The following is a 22,406-nucleotide window of genomic DNA, read 5'->3' as shown; positions in this document are numbered from 1 at the left end:
TGCAAAGAATATGTAAAACAACAGAGAGCATTAACTGTGCGTGCTACACTGTTTATCAGCAATTCTTTAGAGATTTGTGCTACAATTGTGGAATTTAACTTGATATGTGCACAGTATACGTGATATAAAAGTTATACATTCGTGGTACATGAAAAGTAAAAAAAGTCCATTAGGCAGACGTGGAACTGTCGTGGCCACAAATTTGTGTATGCATCTCGCAAAAATTACGCACAATTGCGTAAGATCCACATAATAATTGAGCATAAACTACGTAAAAAACGTGTAAATTGCATAATTCTCAACAGACCAATAATTTAGAGTTCAAAACCTAATTCATGGAAAGACCCGTCGGTTGAAACCCTTGACTGACATCTGTGCACATCGATGAATGACAATCGCAAAAAACACGTATGAATCACATATAACGCATTTTTGCAGTCTTTGCTATAACAAGGCCTGGATTTGAACTCACGACCTTACAGTCTCAGGGGAGACACTCTACCAAAAGGCCACAGGTCCGATTTTGAGCCTGTATTGTAATTTTGTCAGAGTACAAACGTACACATTTTTTGACAACAAGCCTCTCCAGAAAGAACAATGTTCTGTCTTCTTCCTATTCTTCTCCGCAGTCTGAAATTGGCCATTCATCAGAGGACTTTGGGGAACTGAGATCCTCCCATCAGTCAGTTATTGCGCTGCTGCCTTCCTGCCACCAGCCTGTCACTGAACTGCCACAAGGCGACCTCCAAATGTGCCCAGGCTGCCACTACCTGATGTCAAAAAAATCATAAGCTCACCATTTACTTTGAACTTTTTGTTAAAACCTCGCTGGCCGACGCACTGAACTTTAAACTGCGATTGCCACCTTCTGATCACGAAGGCCGTTGCACGGCCACCTGACAATTTTGCTGAAAGACTAGCATTTCGGTCGCCATACTGTGACATTTTGGCATATGTGACCGTAAATTACGGTGGCCCTGAAGTGCAAAGCATTCAACAAATCACTCGATACAAAAACATTTTTAAGATCACAACAACAATTAAAAAAAAAAAAAAAAATTAAAAAGCAGCATTACATTTTAGAAAACAAAACAAAATTTCAGAAACCAAAACTTGAAAAACAAAAATGACAAAAAAAAAACATTTCAGAAAACAAAATTAATTTCCAGGAAAAAAAGAAATATTAAAAAATGAAAACATTTCAGAAAAAAAAAATTCCAGAAAAAAATGAAATATTAAAAATTAAAAAACATTTCAGAAAGGAAAAAAAATTCCAGAAAAAAATGAAATATTAAAAAATGAAAAACATTTCAGAAAAAAAAATGAAATATTAAAAAATGAAAAACATTTCAGAACACAGAATGAATTTCCAGAAAACAAAACGAAATCTTCAAAAATGAAAAACATTTCCAAACCGGAAGAAGCAGGTACTATGGGACAACGCTGATTGGATGATGATTTTTGTCAATCATTTGAACTGAAAAGTATTTTAAATGAAGCGATGACAGATTTTATCGTCCAAACAACAATGTACTATAATAATCCACGTATTTCCCATTTATATATCAAATAAAAAATGCAGCAAACTGTTAGTGAACTTTAAAATTATTTTTTTAACATTTCGCCTGACACACGGTCACCCGGAAGTAGTTTGTGAGCACTTTTACTTTGAACGCTGTGCGCTAATGTCTACGGCTGCGAGGTTCACGCTGTCAATCATCTTTAGGTAAGAATCAATTCTGTGATCTTTTCTTTTGTCAGTCACATGTCTCTAAGGATGTTAATTTTAGGATGTTAAAGTGCTGCTTTGAAAAGATAATTTCTTTTTATCTTGCGCATGCGCAAAAAGAACCCGATGGAGACGAACCGTCTTCACATGATAGCCGTTCCCGTTTTCGGTGACAACATGAGAGAAAAAGCTCCGAGCCAGCCTGATTCTGTGATTTATACAGTAATTACAGTAATTATATGGCATCAGTGTTGCTAAAAATGGACTTTAAGACTGAAATCAGTAAACAAGTTCTTATGGGAAATAATATTTAAGTGCATTGTATATTTTAGAACCATGCATATACACATATACTGAAACTTAAAAATGAACTTTAAAGTTTATAAAATACTTAATTGAATTAACATGTGATATTTCTGCAGGTGAAGTTTCTCAAAGCGAAGTTCCAGAAAGGTTTGTGCTGCAGAAGAACAGATGGCAGCTCTACATGGGAATACAAGAAGACTAAAGTCATTCATATCATTGTGCAGTGTACAGGCAAGTCACCATGATTTATGTGAAATGTAATCAATAAATATTATTTAACCTTAATATCTATTTTTTTTTTTTTAATTGCAGGTCCTTTAAAAAAACGTCTTTAACCTGCTGCATAAGCCTGATTAGTTGTAAATGATGCAGTGGGGAGTGAAAGACGAAGCACAATTCCTGGCTTTAGTGTCGGGCTGATAATCTGGAAATCACATCTGAGGAATCGCATCAAACACTTGTACAACTCCAAACAACTTAATGTTCCTTTAAGCAAAACTCCAGTTTAAAATGTTCATATTAGGCTAGCTTCATTTAGGAGTTTTTCCATGTTTACCATTTTAGGTTTTAAAGCTTTATTAACAAAGTTGATGTTTGATTTTCAAAGCTGTTGTTTAGAAATGTTTCTTTGTCAATGACAAAACTGAATGCTGACGTGAGGATTGTAATAATGGATATGAAAATAAACAAATTTGTTTCATAGCAATGCAGTATATTTATTGAAAACTTAACATGAATACGTTATTCAGTAACAGAAACAAAGAAACAGTTGTGGATTTTCCTTTATGGGCTTCTTCATGCAGTCAATCAAATGTTGCGCTTACATTCAGCATTTACTCAGCGTACCTGTCAGTCACATTTATTAGAGGAAAAAATGCATCTGGGAAAGTCTGTTTGTGCTTAACAACTATATCAAAAAGAGTCATGTCAGGAAAGGTTTGTCCACATTGCTGCTCAGCATCACATCCAGAGGAAGATGCACAGGTAAGGGACGCCAGTTCCTGCTCGTACATGCTTGCAGCTTCCTCTGCACTGGACTCCAGCTCCACTGAAATCCCTGACAGAGATAAATTAATAAATTAAAAATCCCTGACAGAAAAACATCAGCTACCGTTCATCTTTCATTCAGGAAAAAGTTGAGTTCATCAAAATGAGGAGAAAATGGGTTAAACCAGAAATTCATTAGGGAGGGGTCAAAACACCAAACTCAGAATAAAATACATTATTTCAGTCTTATAAAAAATACATTCTAAAACAATTTGGTATTCCTCCTCTGCCTGAAAGACTAAAACGTTTTTTTTTAAAGATTTATTTTACACTACAGACTTTGCCACCTTTAGTTACACACCTGGACGTGTCTGATGATGTGCACATCCAGTCATTTACTGTCATGTTTCTGTGCACTGACACACTCCAAAGTCACAGATCTTAATAGTGTGAATAAGAAGCATTCATAAATGTTATTCTGAGACACAAACTGCTGCAGTTTACCTGACAGCTTTGCTGATTTATGCTGCTGGTACACCTGTCTGAGAATCCTGCCCACGTGACCCCCCCTCTCCAGCTGATGAGGTAACCTGTCATTAACGTATGACTGAAGGATCTTGGATCTGTCTGTAAACACCCACCTAGAAATCACGTTTAACGCTACATTTATTAGATCAAACAAATGTGCCTCCATACCTTATCAGTGGATGGCGGGACTGCATTTCCTGATGTGCGCCGTCTTTAACACCCGTTTCTTCGCAGCTGCTGCTTCAGACAGAATCCTCTCACGACATTTCGAAACATTTGTAAACCTGGTTGGTGTTGATATTTCTGTGTGCGTTCTGTCATCACATCCGCTAAATATTCAAAGATTAACGTTTATGTTAACGTTTTATCGTCCCTTTCATTGTTTACCTGCAGAACGGACGTCATCCACACAAACTACTTCCGGGTGACCGTTCTGCTTCAGACGAAATATTCAAAAAATAATTTAAACCTTCATTATCTGTTTGCTGCATTTTTGATTTAATATGTAAATGGGAAATACGGGAATTATCATGGTACATTGTTGTTTGGACGATAAAATCCGTCATCGCTTCATTTAAAATACTTTTCAGTTCAAATGATTGACAAACATCATCATCCAATCAGCGTTGTCCCATAGTACCTGCTTCTTCCGGTTTGGAAATGTTTTTCATTTTTGAAGATTTCGTTTTGTTTTCTGGAAATTCATTCTGTGTTCTGAAATGTTTTTCATTTTTTAATATTTCATTTTTTTTCTGAAATGTTTTTCATTTTTTAATATTTCATTTTGTTTTTCTGAAATGTTTTCATTTTTTTTATTTCATTTTGTTTTCTGGAAATTAATTTTTTTTCTGAAATGTTTTCATTTTGTAATATTTCTTTTTTTTGTGGAAATTAATTTTGTTTTCTGAAATCTTTTTTTCTTTTTTATGTTTTGGTTTCTGAAATTTTGTTTTGTTTTCTAAAATGTAATACGCTTTTTAAATTGTTGCTGTGATCTTAAAAATGTTTTTGTATCGAGTGATTTGTTGAATGGTTTGCACTTCAGGGCCACCGTAGTAAATTGATGACAGACAATATAAAAAATAGACTCAACCTTGTGTTAGGGGTTGTGGCTTGTTATAAATCAATCACGTTTTTGAGGTGAATTTGTTGGTTACGGTTACCATAGCAACCATGTCAGTGGATGTTTTCATGTGTTGCTGCAATTTGTGTTTCTTCTTTCCGTTTTGTGTACGTGACAATAGACCTTTTAAAGTAAGAAATGCGGGCTGCTCGTGAATTCAGATGTCACACAACCTTTTCTGACATAACAGTGGAACGCTGCCTGAAATTACTTGAAACCTTTGGTCATGAATAATTACAAGAACACAGGTAACTAACCCTGGAGTGAATCAAACCTGATGAAATGTCAGTGTCCTCTTAGCTGCGGTCCTGGCTGGTGATGTGTTTTTTCCCTATCACACACTTCCATCCAAAAAGGTCTAAACTACTCCGGTAGAATATTTATGATACAAGATCATTTGGAAAATCATTATAAACGTGCTTAGACCAGAAGTTATTTTTAAATCCTGAACATTTTTATCTGCTGCAAGAAAAGTGGCCAAGTCACGATAAAACAAACAGGAAAAAACGCAGAGAAGAGAGTCATGTACATGACTCAGCATGCGACTGAAACATGTCCAGCAGTCGATGACAGTGGCCTAGTTTACAAACCTAGTGGACAAACCTCATGGTTTAGTCTGCATGGTTTCTTTGTTTCCGTTTCATTTTTGTGGGGAAAGATTTATTATTAATTATAACCAAATGGAACACATCTTATAAATTGTAACTCATGCTGTCTTCCTATGTGTAATATGTAGGACTACTTACATTCCCTAAAACAAAACAACTGATTGAAAAAAAATAGGGATTAAAAAAGGGATTCAGCAGGTAACGAAAATGGATGGATGGAAATTAACATAAAAGTGTCTGTCACTAGGCTAGAAATGGGTTTATCTTTGCCTTAAAACTTGAATTTTAAAATGAGATTTGATAGGAAATGACTTCCCTGTGACACCAGCCCCCAGTGGTTTGCATTTAATTTGAGATTGGGAAGTGGACGCTTTATTCTACTGCATTCAAAAAGTGTTGTCTGTGTTCTTTTAAAGATCAGAACCAACACGTACGCTGGCATCATAAACCATTGAAAAAGAAACTATTACATCCCCTTTATTCACCTTCTAAACCTGGTTTAAACATCCAAAAGGTAGCTTGACCATGTTCAGATGTCTAAGTGCACCAAGTTCCTCCAATGGAACCCATCCGGGGTTCTGACAACCAAAACCCCGGATGTCAGAGTGACAGACAGAGTGGAGAGACGGAAACTACGGCCATTTGTACTATTTTCAGTTTTTTCAAAAGCTTTGTGTAACCCTTGTGCCATCCTAGGCACTTTAACATTGGGAGTTGGGTCATCTAGACCCACTAGACAGTGCGCTGAACCTTTTTTCTTCAATGATTTGTCAACCTCACTGCTGTCCATGGATTACATGAAATCTTTCCACCTTTATCCACCTTTGTCATGGTAGGGAGAACACGTCAATGCAAGGGTGAGGTCATCTAAGATAGCACAAGGGTTAAAGTCTCTGTTTGAGTTCTGTAAAAGATCCTCATTTTCTTCTTTTATATTGTCTCGTACTCTTGCAGTTAAATGCTGAAATAAAACATTGCATGTTTGCCTCATAAAGCAGATTTCCGGTTTGAACTTTGAGCTGCTGGGAACTTCACGACTAACTTGATCATGATCATGTGACAGAGAGAAGACGAACGATGACAGAGCACCTGCTGAAAATACTGATTGTTGGTGATGGAAATGTTGGAAAATCTTCCTTTGTAAACCGTTACATCAGTGGAAATTTCAACAGAACATACAAGATGACTGTAGGAGGTACGTTCATATCTTCTAGAACTATACATATGTGCTCTTGTTACTTTATACTGGTATTCACAAGAGAGGAAGCTCTACTTCCAGGTCAAATTGTCAGAATAATAAATCCGCTGTGCAATCTACCTTTATTTAAATATATATTTGTATATATATTTGTCTTGTTTAGTCAGAACATATTGTGTGTAGCAGTTTTTTTATTTCCTTGAATAAAATAAAATACTCCAGTTTACCTAAAATATGCGTAGAAAGGTGTGTTTTCTTTGTCCACACTGTAAGACGAGCGCTGTCAGGCTTTTTAAGCTGACTGGCTGGTTTCACCTTGAGTCACTGACTTCTTTTATGACTCAAACACAGCCACCTGTGTGGTTCAGGTTGAGATCAGCGCCCACTGTGGTCAACATGCAGGTTGTGGTCACATGGGTACTGACAGTATTTGTGTAAAGCTGACAGGGAGCAGAGACTACAGACGGCTTTAGGCATGTTTATGCAGTAGCTGTAATCCGTAACAGAGGCTAAACGCTGGTTCATAATCAACTAGAGGCCAGACGTTATGTGTCACACTCACTAAAGGATGGCTGCAGTGGAAGGAAAAAACACTTTTTTCCCTTCATTGTGTTCTCTGTTTGTGTTTTTTCAAACACACTTCTAGTGGATTTTGCTGTTAAACTGCTGCACTGGTCCGATGAAGAAAAAGTCAGGCTGCAACTTTGGGACATAGCAGGTACAAAGTGATTTCCAAACCAACCTTTGCTGTTATTGGTTATGGATGCAACAGTGAACTGTGTGTCCTCCTTTCAGGCCAAGAACGCTTCATATCCATGACCAGAATCTATTATAAAGGTGCAGTGGGCTGCATTGTGATGTTTGACATCAGCAGCTCATCCAGTTTCCTAAGCTGTCGCCTCTGGAAACAGGACCTGGACCACAAGGCCATGCTGCCGAACGGAGACACAATCCCCTGTCTCCTGCTGGCCAACAAGGTCATTCAGTCATAATACTTCATGATACATCAGTATAATGAACAGGCTGCTACACAACCAATACACATGTGACTGCAGCTGATTGCTGATGGGCTTCACATGGAAGGTTTTTAAAATTCTAAATGGCTCCAAAAAAAGGTTCTTGTTTCGTTACGGCAGCTGTATAAGTCAAGACACCCGCCGTCACTCGGTTGACGACAATTGAAAGAGCACAGTCAATGAGACTGAAATAGACCTACTTATCACTGAAAAACAAAAGGGAGTTGGAACAGTGACAAATGGAATAGAGGTCTTGTTTAAAAAACTGGAGAGAAACAATCTGAGATCATGTGTAGAAAAAAAAGTCTAGGCATGTCTGTGCAAAAACAAAAGTGTGTATTTTTATTATTTGAAACAAAGGTTTTTGCAGCAGCAGATGTTTTTGTTTCAGCATGTTATTGTAGTGTTTGTATTTACTGTGTATAATCATATGGAGAATCGAACTGACTGAGTGAGTGTGATGTCACCCATGAACTACTCTCGCCAATCAGGAGTGAGCTTGTTGGAAGGCCACACCCCTACCACTTGAAAGTAAGCTCTGGATATGAGACCACATACTTTTATTGAGGCATCTGATGGCAAGTTTATAACTTGAAAAACTTGCAGTACAGAAGAAAACAAATATTGTGAATTAAAATTAGCATTATCAACAACATGTTAAAAAGGCTAGAGTAAGAATGGTTATTCAAACAAATTGAATGATATTCAGAGTAATAGCTGTTTTTTTCTCTATAGAAGACTGCGGGATTTTTAGCTACTTCCAACCAGCAGGAAATTTCCTGTTTGGAACACAAGGGAAGAGGGGTCACTCAGTCCAGTTCTCATATACAGTCAATGGTGTAAACCTAACCTGACAAACCATGACTGTATTATCAGTTTACCAGAACATGAGCGGATCTGTTTTTCCTTTCACCAAAAAGAAAAAATTGGTCTCATGATTGTTTTTGCCAATCTTGTATTGGCACACTTTAAACACAAGAGCAAACCAAAACAAGAGAAGACACGACAGCTTCTGACAGTGATATCAACTTATTAAACATGAATCGCAAAAGGGTCTTGTTGCAGTGAATGCTGAGAGATTCTCTGTAAGTTACTGTCCTTTGCTGCTACAGTGTGACCTGGCTGAGCGGGCCGTGTCGGCAGACACTATTGATCAGTTTAGCGGAGCTAACGGCTTCTTCACCTGGATGGAGGCTTCTGTCAAAGAGAACAAGAATGTCGGAGAAGCCATGAGGTAAAAAAAGAAGACTCAATGTCAATGTAAAGAAATGATTGCAAACCTTTTAGAGAGTCATGACAAAAAAGTATTTAGTCAGCCACCAATTGTTCAGGTTCTCCCACTTAAAAAGTTGAGAGAGGCCTGTAATTTTCATCATGGGTAAACCTCAGCAATGAGAGACAAAATGAGAAAATAAAATACAGATAAATCACTTTGTCTGATTTTCAAAGAATTTATTTGTTTACTATTGTGGAAAATAAGAATTTGATCACCCACAAACAAGCAAGATCTCTGACTCTCATAGACTTGTAACTTCTTCTGTAAGAAGAACCTCTGTCCTCCACTGGTTACCTGTATTAATGGCTCCTGTTTGAACTGCTTATCTTTATAAAAGACATCTGTCCACAACTTCAAACAGTCACACTCCAAACTCCACTAAAGACCAAAGAGCTGTCTAAGGACACCAGAAACCAAATTGTTGACCTGCACCAGGCTGGGAAGACTGGATCTGCAACAAGTAAGCAGATTGATTTGAAGAAATCACCTGTGAGAGCAATTATAAGGAAATGGAAGACATACAAGACCACTGAAAATCTCCCTCCATCTGGGGCAAGTTCTCACCCCGTGGGGTCAAAATTATCTCAAGAACAGTGAGCAACCCCAGAGTTGCATCCAAAGCACACTATACTATAAGGCATTGGGGGTGGAAACATCATGCTTTGGGGCTGCTTTTCATCAAAGGGACCAGGACAACAGGTTTTTTAGTCAAAACCTCCTTCCATCAGCAAGGGCATTGAAGATGAAATGTGGCTGGGTCTTTTAGCATGACAACGATCCCAAACACACTACTCAGGTAACGGTGGCTTCGTGAAAAGTATTTCAAGGTCCTGGAGTGGCCTAGCCACTCTCCAGATCTCAACCCCATAGAAAACCTTTGGAGGGAGTTAAAAGTCCATGTTGCCCAGCAACAGCCCCAAAGCATGACTCCTCTAGAGGAGATCTGCATGGAAGAATGGGCCAAAATACCAGCAAGTTTGTGAAAACCTTGTGAAGTGAGTCTTCACAAGGTTGGCTGCCATTGCCAACAAATGGTATATAACAAAGTATTGAGTTGAACTTTTTTTTATTGACCAAATTCTTATTTTCCACCATAATTTACAAATTAAATGTTTAATTAAATATTAAATTAAATATTCTTTATAAATCAAAGTGATTTATCTGGATTTTTTTCTCATTTTGTCTCTCATAGATGACATTTACCTATGATGAAAATAACAGACCTCTCTCATCTTTTTAAGTGCTAGAACTTGCACAATTAGTGGTTGACTAAATACTTTTTTGCCGCACTGTCTACGTGAAGTTAATCATTTTAGTATTACCTGCAGGGTCTTCTGCAGCAATCTTATGGAAGGATGAGATAGTAATGCTCTTAATGTGACCTCATCATATGTTAGTGAAGTTAAGATTTTAAGAATTTAGATTTAAACCAAAATTTGCTGCAAATCTATTTTTTTCCCCAGGAGGTTAGTCCAGGAGATTTTATCTGTTCATCTGAAGCCCTCACAGCCTCTGCCTGAAGGAAGCGTCTTCCTGCAGCAGGACTCTGAGTTCAACACCGACACTGGCAGAAGCTGCTGCTGACACAACTTGTTCCACAGCTGGACCCCAACAAACACAGCTAATGAATCCTCATTGTGTTGGAAGCGCTGCTTCAAATAGACTCACTGTTATGAGTCTAATTCTGTCTCATGATCAGAGCTACTTTCTATAGGTCAAGGAAACAAGCTGGTAATCAGAGCACATTCACCTTTTTTGGTTGGTTTCTTTGTATGGTTGATGTTTTATTGGATGAATGCCATAAAGCATTCAATCCATTGTTTTCCTGCTTCTCTTTCCATCTTTATTATAGTTTCCTCTACCATTTTTTGGCACTTAACTCCTACAATTTTTCAGCTATTTTAACCATTCATCTATTAAAATGTTCAGCTCTTTCAGCTTCTTCCAGTTATGACATTTGGTTCTTCAAATCCTTGAACTTTTCAAGATATTCCAGGATTTTTGCCTCCACTGAAATACATGGGGAATTCTTGGTGCAGAAGCTCGCTGGTTCGATACCCAGCGCGGGCATTTTTCACAAAAATCTTTTGTTATCATCTTGCTGTTATATTTATGTCCAACTTTGATCGTTTAGTTTTTTGTTGTCAATTATTACCCTTCAAATTTCATTCAGCAATGCAGCAGCCAACCCTGCATTTACTTCTGGAAATGCAGCTCCATAGTTTTTGTTGCATGAATGTCCCTTACACAGAAAATCCTAATAATGTCTTTAGCTGATGAAGACCAATTAAGAATGAAAAGAGACAATGAGAGCTGAGTGGTTTATTTCAAGTAACTGCTAAAACAAAACGTTCAAGTACAACCTGACAGAAATGCAAAAGAGATTGACACTGTTGGAAGCTAATTAACATAAATGTAAGGGATTTATTCTTTAATAAATGGATTCTCTTTTTCAACTGTTATAACCTGTATGTTTTTTGGTTAATAAAAATTAATAAAAATAATGATACTTATACATGTTATTTACTATGTGCTTTTCTCGGAACTCAAGGTCGCCCAACAGGGATAAAAGCACAGATTTTTTTTTAAATGTAAAAAAAAAAAAATGCAATATTATATCAAGATGTAACATGATTTTAATAATAAAAAGGACAGTCTAGTTAAGTACAAAAACGCAATTTAGAAAAAAAAAAAAAAAAAAAAAAAAATCCTGTAGTGTCTCTCTGTTACGGCCCCAACAGGCAAACCTGTCACAGTCTTAGGAAAATCAAAAAGGGGCCAAAACATATGAACAATGGAACAAAAAAGTTTAGGAACAGTTTATTACGAGGAAGAAGTAACCTGTATTCTGTGAAACAAAAGAAAATAGATAATTACTGTGCTGGTCCCAACAAAAGACAAAACAGAGGGATTGGAGCCTTGGCCAAACATAAAATAAGTCAGGGAGACAACTGACCCAGCCACATTGACCGTCGGAGTCAGCAGCTCCCTGCTAAGGCTGCCTAACAGAATCTAACTATTAAAAATAAATAAACAAGGCCCGCAAATAAGGACTACCAAGGTCCAACCCCAAAACAAAATAACAAAACCCAGCAGTATAAGACTGCTGAGGACCAAGAGGGAATCAAAAGAGAAACAACCAACCAGCACAGCTCCAACACAAAACAACTGCTCCTCAGCCTCCTGCCTGCCCTCTCTGCATGTCTTACCTCACTTAAATACCTGGCAGGTGCTGATCAAGACTATTAGCTTCAGCTGCCAGGTGAGCAGAGTGTTGGAATAATGCAGCAGCAGCAGCACATAACACTCTCTATGAACTGTTTGCTGTTATTTTAATCTTTTACCGGAACTTTTATCACGTTCTTTTCTGAAAGATCCAAAGACAGACAACTGGAGAGAAAAAAATTACTAAGTTAACTATAATGTGACTTTAAAAAACCAAAACAACCAAACTTTACAAGATGCTAAATTAAAAACAAACCAAAGAGCAATAAAAATGTGTAAAGACAGAAATCTGTGTGAATGGCAATGGCTTTGACACACCAGATGATAACTGACTGTGAGAAAGCAGCTGTGACAATTACAAAGAGGAGATGGGGCACACAGGGAAAGAACTCAAAACAGTTTGATAAGAAGCTCGATATGAAAACACAAAAACACATCTAGCAAGAATTTGAAACAAAGCTAAACTAAAGATCCCCTTAAGACGTGAGAGAAATGCTCAAATGTTTGTTTGAGAGGAGCAGGAGTATGAAGACTTATGTTGTTTTAGACGGGTGTTGGTCGTTTCCCATGAAGCTCCAGTTTAAACAGACACCCATGAGTTTGGTTTAAAACAAACTGTGCCAATCTGTATATATTGTATAATTTCTCCAAAATCTTCAGAGCAACATGTAAATATTTGGAAGCATATTTTTTTACCAAATAATTATTCACCAGACTGAAGATTTTGTAACGGACTACACGGTGGTGAAAACTCTCACGCCTCACAGCGAGGGGCTGGAACCAACCCACACTTCCTCGAAAAGACCCATAATGCATCCAGAACAGGAAGCTCTTGGCATCCATGAGCGAAGCTTTACGGTCACCCTAAGTGATGAAAAGTGATGCAGTTGGCTCCAGAAGGCGGCTATGATGGAGTTATAATAGGGTTTACACACAGCTTGTTCACAACCGCGCCTTCCTGAAAGAATGGGGACACCTTGTGTTTGAGTGATTCATTGTGTTGGAGGGAAATCGCACAAAAGCAGCTTCTGTTTCAAACCATAATTACACACATTTTCCCGCCTCCTCTGTGCATCTCCGTGTCTCTCCAGGACCAGACTCCTCCTTCAGCACGCCGCGTCATTCACACACATGCTTCACGCGTGTTGTTGAAGGCCTGCGTGTGTGTGGGCCCACTGAGAGTGCCAGATTGGAAAGTGATGAGTAAGTGCTGCTGTGTGAATCTGCCAGGCTGAGGCACATGGACGGGCATGTGCATGGAACTCGACATTTGTGATGCGCAAAAGTAAAAATAGAGAGTGTAAAAATGAATTTAAAAATATTGCTCATTGAATGGATTTGTTAAACTAAAGTGACATCCAGGTTCCTTTAATCCTTAATTTGCCATTCATTCTTGGTGAAGGGGTGTGCTATGAGAGGAAAGGAACACCAGAAAAAGTCTATTCATAATGTAGTTCTTTGATTTTCTTGACAAAATCATAGGATAGACATCAAAAATGAACAACATGACATGACCCATCGGTTTGTGTTGCGCTCATTTGCAGCCCAAAGGATTTGCCATGGTGGCCACATGGGATGTAAATAAACTTTATCTTTCCCAAAAGATAAAAGGCAAGAGGCACTTCAATCACAGCAAATTTATTGGGACAGACAAATCAACCAGTCAATCAAAAAGTCTCATCCCATTTGTCAGCAGCTTGGGTTGTGATTCTGATGACCTCCTTCAGTCCCAAGGAGGGAGTCAAAGGGTCGCCCCTTGAGTCAATTATGTTAAAGACATGAAAATAAAAGTTTAGAATGAAAAGCAATACAACATCATAATAAAAAGTCAACACTGCGGAATTACAGTGTGCATTTTAACCTAATAATTATAAATTAATTGAAGAAAGGTGCCTCTAATTTTGTCAGGATGCTGTATATTTTTATAGCCTTTATTTTGACAGTCACATCCCGTGTCCAGTACCCCGTGTTCAAGCCTGCTCATCATCTTCAATGATTTGACAGACTCCACAGCCTCACCTGTCTGAGGTTTGCTGGTTTCTGTTACACATCGTTTCCTCTTTTGAGTGACTCTCTCTTTTGACCTTTTGACCCCCCATTCTAATAAAGACTTGATCTGGTGAAGTTTCATTTAGGAGCTCATTTCAGACTGACATCTTGTGGCCAAATCTTGCATGACAGCAAGAAAAAACAACTTAAGAGTCCTTAATACAGTCATCTTTAACAGTTTGTTACAGTATACAATATATTTACCTGGCAGTGCTGTGTAACTGATGCATGAATTTGTTACTTATTTATGTTACTTAAAGAAAAAAGGGTAATCTCGGAAATGGTAGCAACACTACACTTTTAAAAGCCAACAGTGCAGGGAGCACAAGGGGACTGAAATTCATCCTAAACTGCTTCCATCCTAACTCTACGTCTTCACTGCATGTGAACATTTGTTTTAGGTTTTTGGTAAATCATAACATGAAAAGATGTGTTTTATTTTTCTCTTCTGTGTACATTTTAAGATCTTGATCAGACAACTTTTATTGACTTTTTCAAAAGTGGTAAAAGAAAAAAAAAACAGAGGTAGAAATGGTTGCAATATTCAAAGGTTTACCTGAATAAACAGCTTATGGTTTCCTTCACCGATCGGTTCAGTTAATTCAAACCTAAAATGTGATTCTGAGACAGAATTGCTGTCACTTGTCTAAATATTCATACAAAGATCTCTTTGATGAGGTTAAATTTTAAACTTAAATCTGCTGTGATCCACAGTGCAGCCTCACGTTTATATATATTTTAAAGTTTGTGGTGGTCACGGCTCGCTCCAAGCTGGGTAGTATTTGTTGTTGGATTTTGTCAGTGATGCTGGAGACAAGAGCTGTGATTTCTGCCCACTGTGTTCTACCATTCTGGGAAACCCTGAAGGAAATAGCAAAATGTTGGACAGATGACATTTTTGTCAATACATCCATTTGTCAGTATGTAAATGAGACAGATGGAATTCACCCATGCATTCATCCTGTGGTGTTCCATCCTTTCATCTGAGTCATTCAGACCGATCTCAATTGGCCCTACCCCGTCTGTGATTGTGTTCATTGTTTCCTCTTAGGTACAGACACAGAGGTATCTTGTGTAATTTTATTACCAAGTCAAAACAAAAAAGTTTTTTCTTTTTATTCAGTTTCCAGTTTGCGAACACACATTTTACATGTCCCTTGTCCCATGTGCTATTTCTCCATGGGGGGGGGCACAGATGACCCGATTGTATTGCTAAAATGGAATCAAAGTGTATCTCCAGTTTTTCTGCATTTTCCACACTTCCACAGCTAACAGCTCTGGGAGTGAACATGAACATGAAGGCAGGGCCAAGAGTCGGGATAGTTAAATGCATTCTTAAAGTTCTGTAGCTGGGCTGCAAGTATTAAGCTCAACTAAATCCCACCATTAGCCACCGCCTGAGCCAGTGAGCGGCAGTAGCTCAGGCAGTTGAGGAGGTTGTCCGATAATCGGCGGTTCGATCTCCGCTTCCCTCCACTCAACTGTTGTTGTGTCCTTGGACAAGACACTTCACCCTCCCATCCTCCAGTGTGGCTCCACTGGTGTGTGAATGTCCTGGTGATGGTCAGATGGTTGGTGAGGACTGGCAGCCACGCCTCTACCATCACACATAGATAATAAATCAAATCCATTATTATTATTATTATTATTATTATTATTATTATTATTATTATTATTATTATTATGAAGAACCAAGTTTAAATCGAGAGTTACAGATGTTTTTGTTGTTGTGTTCATAAAACACTTTACATGCCTCTGTGTACAAAGATAAACATCAATGCAGTTTTCTTTCACAGTTTTCTTTACTTTCACTGTGGAACAAAGAACTAACTTAAGATTGACCATCTATCACAGCAGCCTAAAGGGCAAAAATAACCTGACAATACCAACCTTAAAAAACAGATTTGTGTTGGCATCCATTTTTATTTTTACCTGTTGATAACACAAATTTTAATCCCTCTGCTACATATTGTCTCTGAATAAACTAAAACTTACAGAAGCAAAAGAACTTCACCTTGATGAGGTGTTTGTAGCTTTTCTTATTTTTTATTCGACTCTGTGCTGCTATGTTTCTGCTCTCTGATGATGCTGCAGACGCAGAATGAAACTTGAAAAAAGTCGTGGCCTTGAGACAAGACGTCAGCAGAGCAGAGGCCCTCAAGGAGTCTCCCAGAGACTCAGCGTGTTTACTGCTTCACACCGATAACCCTCCAGAAGGGCACAAGCAAAGCAGAGCTATTGCAACACAAACTTTTACAATCCAACTTCTTAGTCTGATGTTGATAAGGGGAAAAAAAGATGTTTGGATCCAGATGCTCGACCTTGAAGTGACTAAAACAGAGATAAGGGGGTGGCCTACATCTGGAGCTCTCTGTGGTTACACCAACGCGCTCTGGGTCTCGCTCCTGCAAGTATTTTCATCTCTGATTAAACTCTTTTCAATTTCCTTCATCATTTCATCCCAGCGATAAACCCTGGTTTCATGCGTCACTGTTAGATAATGAGAAGCACGATTTGACGTGAGGGATCACGTTGAATGACACGCTCGCTGACATAAACAAGGCCTGCGTGTGTCAAGATGTCGCAATGATGCAGCTGCAGACCAGGATGCTGAATATAGAAAGATCGCACTAAACATTAAAGACATTCAAAAAAAAAACATAAATATTCAACAAATTTAATATTTTCTATCACAAAATTTGCTGTTAAAAATGTCAGAAAATTAGGTAAAATCAAATTAGTTTGTAAAAAAAATGACACAGCAAAATATAGGCTTAATAAAAAACAAACCAAAAAAAAAACATTATAAACAAATAGTTGCAGACAAAGTTTATGCTCGTTCCATTTATTTTGAGAAAAAAAAAGCAAAACCATCAATTTCACAGATCATAATCAATTATTACAGACTATTTTCTGCGCTTCATTTTTCTTGATCATGTTTGGGATCCACAGTGGCCGGTCTTCTGTTTGATTCTCTGGGTTTGTTCGTAGTATGAGAACTCAGCTTCTGATCCGGATCATTGAGAAAGCTGGCTCCGAGCTGCGGCAGTCATCCTCTCCATTCCTCAGCTTTCAGTTTATTCATGTCTCCTTGTTTTGATCTTACATTTTTGTGCACAAATGCCAGCGCAAACAGAAGCAACACAAAACAAAACACAAACTGTGAATGTTTAGATTTTAGCTCAGTAAATTGTACTGACCTCACAGGCAAAGAAAAACCCAGATCTCAAATAAATTAACTTAAAATAGCCCAAACTTAGGTTAATAAGTCTTCATTGAACAAAAGTCTGCTTAGTTTTTAAAGGAAAAAAAAAAGAAGGCAAATCTTAAAGTGCAAAAAGGGTGAAGTGCACCATCTAATTCCATGATTACACTCCTTGGACAAACTTGTCTCCTCGATTGATATGCATTTTTTCTCTCTCTTGTCTTGTTACTGTTATTTGGTGATTTCTTTTTTTCAGTTTTGCAGGGAGACCTCATTCACACATTTAGAGCTGAAAGCTGCCCAGCTGCTCCACATCTATCTGGGACCACTGAACAGCTCCAGCTGGACCAACGGCACCACAGGGATCACGCAAAGGACTTGAACCAGCAACCCTCCAGCTGGAAGTCAATGACACTAATGACAGACTGCTCCATCCTTTGCATTTGATCTTACTATTGATTTTTGAACAGCCTTGTGTATTTTTTATACTTGTTGGCACTTTAGGAAGATAATAGATCACAGCATTTCTAACATCTATAAGTTACCGAATGGTTAGTTACTGCATTAAAATGAATTCATCTTGGAAACATGATGAACCCTAACATCAGTTGTTGGCCAGTTTTAGGGAGTACATGTGCTGGGTTCTTCATTTTTAACAGTACAACTAATGTGACTATGTAAGAGTTACTTGTTTTTGAGAACTATTTTTTTAATGAAGTAAATTAGTTGATGTTAAAATATCTGCACTTGTATTCCAATGACCTTCCACCCACCCCTTTGTACACATACGTATGTGGGGGCTGTCATGCTACTCAACCACACTTCTCACCCTTTCTTCCACATGGGGCTGCAATAAGCAAGGAATTGAACTCCTTCCTCAGGAACATGATTGCTCTGCCACAGCCACCAAATTCAAACACTAAATGTTTAATAAGCTATATAGTCATTAGTTACTCCTTTGACCAAAATCCTGCCCCCTGTTGTGCATGTCCCTTATACAGATTACTTGCTGTTGTTCTGAAGTAATCCATTTCCCAACAATACTACTGTCTTAGAATTGTAGTACCTTACATGTCTACTGTATTACTTTTAAGATTTATAATACCTGTGAAAGTAGAAAATAATTTAATGTAACAAATGTACCACTAACTATTTGATTTGGGGCAATATGACATAAAAAAAACAACACCAAAGCGTTATTTATTTTTAGCAATGTGAAAGAGCAGGGGGCAAGTTTGCAGGATTAACCCAAAGATTTAATCAGTTTGGTCCATAAAAATAAAAATGCAGGCTGTTTCAGAAACTATTCATTGTTGAATATTATTGACATTCATGGAAAATGCACAATTTTCTGTAATATCATTTAATTATTTAAAAAAAATATAAGCGTCATCATTTACTGTGTGTTGAGTTTTATTAACATGTTTTGATTTGGAAGTATTTTTCTTTAATTTAACTATTTTAAAATTTGATTCACAATAAGTGACTTTTTTAACATGTTTATGACATATTAATAAATGCAGGCTATTCTCATATAATTAGTAGTACAAGTAATTTTACATAATGAATGTCTAGAGGTGCATTTTTTTAGTACAAACTGAAAATTCCAAATTTCAGTCAATGTAGGGAATAACCATTCTGTTTTATGAAACATTATACTATTCATATTTTTTCATTTTAAGTCAAAGTTATCCCTCACATATAAATACTTTTTGTTGTTGTGAGTTTAAAGATGGAAGCGACCCGACGACCATATCTGGAGCTCACGGCAGAAGTGTGAGGGAACTTCCGGATTTTCATGCCTCTTAAACGTGACTGAAGCAAATCATGTGACATCAAGCTGACCAATGGAAATGTCTTGGTGAAAGTGCGTCATTGTTCACGTTCAGTAAGCAAAAGTGTTGCATTGCCGTGCTATAGGAAAATAAAAATTCAATTTATGCATTTTCTTCTGAAATTCTTTAGGTTCAAGTTCAATAAAGCTTTTGTTTTCACAACAACATTTATCATTGTTGTTATGAAGGGGCGGGGGGTCTAAGGGCCCAGTTTTGTTTGGTCTGTTTAGCCATTTCCTATTGAATTCTATGACTTTATGTTCTTTGTGATTTTTGTTTATTACACAGTTACCGGTATGAAGCCCATTGAAACGACTGTTGTTGTAAATACTGAGCTATATAAATGAAATTTATTTGAATAATAATTTTATTTTGAAAGTTGATAGCAACTATACAGGATATTGTACAAACATTTGCTTTGGCATACAGATACGTCGGCGAAACTGTCAATTTACATTATTTACATCCATAAATAGATTTACTGTAATTCTGGAGATGATTATTTTCTTACAATCTCAACAATTGCAATGACATACTTCTGAGCGCTGTTGCATTGGCCGTTTGTCAAATAAACACCCACGGACCGTGAACGCATCACAGCCTAGTTTAAAAGCGAGGAACATGCGCACTGGAACCAACTGTTATGAAACAAAGTAGTGCAGCGCCGTAAAGCTGGTTCAGGGACACAGCACGGATTCTCGGACAGGAGCCGTTGGCACGTAGCCCGCGTGCATCTTTTCCCTGTTCACCGGTACCGGGGGCGAAGAAATGCTTCTTTCTCTGGGCTTGACATAGTCTTCACACCAAAGGGTGCCAGCTCGAGGTAAGAATGGTCCCGTTGGGAGGTTTTTCTGTGCAGTGGAGTGAGTTAAAGTTATAAACAGCGCCACCGCTTACATAAACGGCGCTCCAGTGACCCCGTTTTGGTTTGCGTTCATATTTCTCGCCTCCTTTGAGTTTGTTTAAATTCGGAATCAGATAGAGCTGTGCTGTCCACGCGGGATCCCCGCCGTCCGCGTGAATTATAACACCCCATATTATTCCTTTTTTTTTTTTAGATCGCCTTGATCTCAGGCCCCATTGATTCAGGAGAGACACCGTGACCCAATTTCGTTTTGTCCAAACGTGAAAAAGCAACAACTGAGATTGAAACGGTCTTAAACAATAATGTATTGGTGTAAAATCCCAACATAAGTCCTTGTATGTGGTTCTGCTGTATGGAGGAGGTGTGAGAGGCTTTATGGTTAATTCCTCATAGTACAGGTGGTGTGTTGGATCTGGATGACCTGCTGAAGCTTGAACTACCTGGATCCTTCCTGGATGAGGGTTATTTTCAGAAATATATATATATATATTTGAAAAATACCTTAAGTGTATGGCTTCTGGGGGGTTTGTGCTTAAAATAGGCCTGCACAGACAATAAATCTTAAATTTACGGTTATCGCGATATCAAATCTGTGCAACACGCATATCTCAAAAGTCAGCAAACATTGCAATAACTGGTTGCCTAAAATGTGCAAAAGCAATCTGAAGTATTTAACGAATCAATTTATGCATTTGACCAATCGGATGCACGCCTTCACGTTGTTGACCAATCAGATGGAGCCCTTTTCTGTTAGATGTTCCTTCCTATGCAGACCAGGGTCATTTGGAGTATAATTTCAGGTATGTTGACTCTTATTTAAACTGCTGTAGACATGATATTTTTGGTTGATTTGCTGTTTGTTCATGAATCGCAAAGGTATATCGTCATCACTATTGATGTTATCGCGAGTTTTCCCTTATATCTTGCAGCCCTAGCTTAAAATATAATAAACATGTTTATGTATTTATTTTTTTGTATGTTTGTTTTTGATGTTACATATTGATTCTATGATAACAACAAACCTTCAGACTTTGCTGGTCATTCTTTTATAACACTGCTGTGTTATTACTCATCGATTAGGCACGTTTTAAGTGTGAATCTGGAATCAGTCGACCCATTCAGAGCCTGAAGGCCGTCTGCTGGCAGCAGAAACTTGACCTGCTGCCCTTTTAAAGGTTTGGAGCGGTTCAAACCCCCTTCCTGCCTGTGGCTCAGGTGGTGGAGTGGTTGACTGCTTGTTGGGTTTCCTGTTTGATGGCCTTACGGCGAGCTTTGCAAACCTCAGTAAAGGGGAGGCGTAAAGGCGTTTCTTCTACGAATGAAACTGTGCTTTTGTGCAGCATTTGGGTTTCTAAAGGTTCTTATTTTTCTTCTTTTTTTAGTGCTTATTCTTTACACAAACCCTTCAAATATGACAGTGTTAAGGAAAACAACGCATTTTAAAAACTTCCCAATGAATAAGTTTTTTGGTTGTTTGCTGGTAATTGTGTGGTTTATTTATATTCTTCATATTGAGCAGGAAAACACTGACCCAAGTGTGAAATAACAGCTTGCAGATGAGCAGATGCAGTTTGTTTACTCCTTGAAAAAGGCCACAAACCGACGCGGGAAGCTTCCGTTCCGTCATTGAGGCGATGCATCTGACAGTTTTAGGCTGCGTGCCATCCATCGCTTATCTTGGCGTCTGGACATTCTGTGAACAAAAGTAAGTTTGTGCTTTCTGTTGATCCAAAGCACTCGTGTTTAGCAAAAAAATAAACGTTTTTTTTCATCATATGAGGAAACCGTTGTTCACCATGGAGCTCAGTGAGAATGTAAAGTTATTCCACACTTTCGTCATCCCTGAATGAGGTCTCTCTGCCAAGTGGGCGTCCGGCAGTTTGAGTCTGATTCATTCAGACTCTGTAGACGGAGGGGAAAAAGAGACGCTGCAGGCAAACCAGGAAACGTCAGCTTGGCGTTTGACCGGTTTGAATTTGGTCCTGCGCGTCTGTCGGGTCATTCTGCTGATCATCCCCGTCTGCCCACCCGCCAGATTCTTGATCTGCCGCATTCCCGCTTTGGCTTCCAACATTGAATGAGTTGTGAACTGCAGAAGCGGGCTGGGCTGAGAAACATGAGAATATTTTTGGACGGAAATTCTGATCCACAATCCAAATCCTTTATTTTCATCTCAAGTTTCCATGGAGTTTTTTTTTTTTTTTTAATGCTAAACAACAATAAAACAGACAGAAATAGCACACTACCTTCAGAATTAGGACCTTCATGGCAAAGAGGAGGAAAGAAATCAAATGTACAACAAAACAATGATTTTATATCAAAAAAGAAAAAGGTGTGAACAGATTGTTAAGGAAAGGAAACATGCTCTCCTAAACTCAGGCTGGCTGAAAAAAGTGTCAGAAGGGTCTGTTTTTGAGTCTGTGGCGATAAATTCAACAGCAGTCATCCTCTCCCTT

At 38.1% G+C, this 22,406-nt stretch overlaps 2 protein-coding genes and 2 long non-coding RNA genes across 6 annotated transcripts in view; 3 read left to right on the top strand and 1 right to left on the bottom strand.

Annotated features, from left to right (window-relative positions):
* Window positions 1-1,604: 1,604 nt before the first annotated feature.
* On the top strand, window positions 1,605-2,505 carry LOC144994010 (uncharacterized). The gene is made up of 3 exons (XR_013657351.1): window positions 1,605-1,726; window positions 2,152-2,266; window positions 2,348-2,505. It is a non-coding gene; the product is annotated as an uncharacterized LOC144994010 (long non-coding RNA).
* A 296-nt stretch (window positions 2,506-2,801) lies between these two features.
* Window positions 2,802-3,950, bottom strand: LOC144994011 (uncharacterized). Its single transcript, XR_013657352.1, has 2 exons — window positions 3,719-3,950; window positions 2,802-3,092 (listed from the first exon to the last, which is right to left on the bottom strand). It is a non-coding gene; the product is annotated as an uncharacterized LOC144994011 (long non-coding RNA).
* A 2,262-nt stretch (window positions 3,951-6,212) lies between these two features.
* Window positions 6,213-11,286, top strand: LOC101167273 (ras-related protein Rab-7L1). 2 transcript variants are annotated; one of them, XM_078950132.1, is made up of 5 exons: window positions 6,213-6,476; window positions 7,126-7,197; window positions 7,275-7,456; window positions 8,608-8,729; window positions 9,109-9,297. In XM_078950132.1, exons 1-5 carry the CDS (start codon window positions 6,359-6,361, stop codon window positions 9,170-9,172), a joined length of 558 nt encoding a protein of 185 aa, XP_078806258.1. In that variant the 5' UTR covers window positions 6,213-6,358; the 3' UTR covers window positions 9,173-9,297. The 2 variants fall into 2 exon arrangements, with proteins under 2 accessions (XP_078806258.1, XP_004086364.1); XM_004086316.5 differs by lacking the exon at window positions 9,109-9,297 and adding an exon at window positions 10,235-11,286 and having other exon boundaries at window positions 6,217-6,476.
* Window positions 11,287-19,695: 8,409 nt separating this feature from the next.
* Window positions 19,696-22,406, top strand: part of LOC101164536 (cryptochrome-1) — a 46,183-nt gene continuing 43,472 nt past the window's right edge. The window contains exon 1 of one of the 2 annotated variants that reach the window (XM_023956986.2): window positions 19,696-19,908. The gene's annotated coding sequence lies outside the window, so the exon portion shown is untranslated. The remainder of the gene's footprint in view (window positions 19,909-22,406) is intronic. The other variant, XM_078950131.1, reaches the window with a different exon arrangement.

This window comes from Oryzias latipes, chromosome 7, assembly GCF_053564925.1.
Source record: "Oryzias latipes strain Hd-rR chromosome 7, Olatipes_Hd-rR_3.1".
Classification (NCBI taxonomy): domain Eukaryota; kingdom Metazoa; phylum Chordata; class Actinopteri; order Beloniformes; family Adrianichthyidae; genus Oryzias; species Oryzias latipes.
The sequence above is the reverse complement of the archived record's forward strand: the minus strand, read 5'-3'. Positions and strand labels throughout refer to the sequence as shown.

Bases quoted from the DNA above. Each gene is read 5' to 3' on its own strand.
- LOC101167273 (XM_004086316.5), top strand. From the start codon at position 6,359: ATGACAGAGCACCTGCTGAAAATACTGATTGTTGGTGATGGAAATGTT. The intron at 7,198-7,274 runs GTACAAAGTGAT...TCCTCCTTTCAG, and splicing joins GCAACTTTGGGACATAGCAG to GCCAAGAACGCTTCATATCC. The intron at 8,730-10,234 runs GTAAAAAAAGAA...TTTTTTCCCCAG, and splicing joins AATGTCGGAGAAGCCATGAG to GAGGTTAGTCCAGGAGATTT.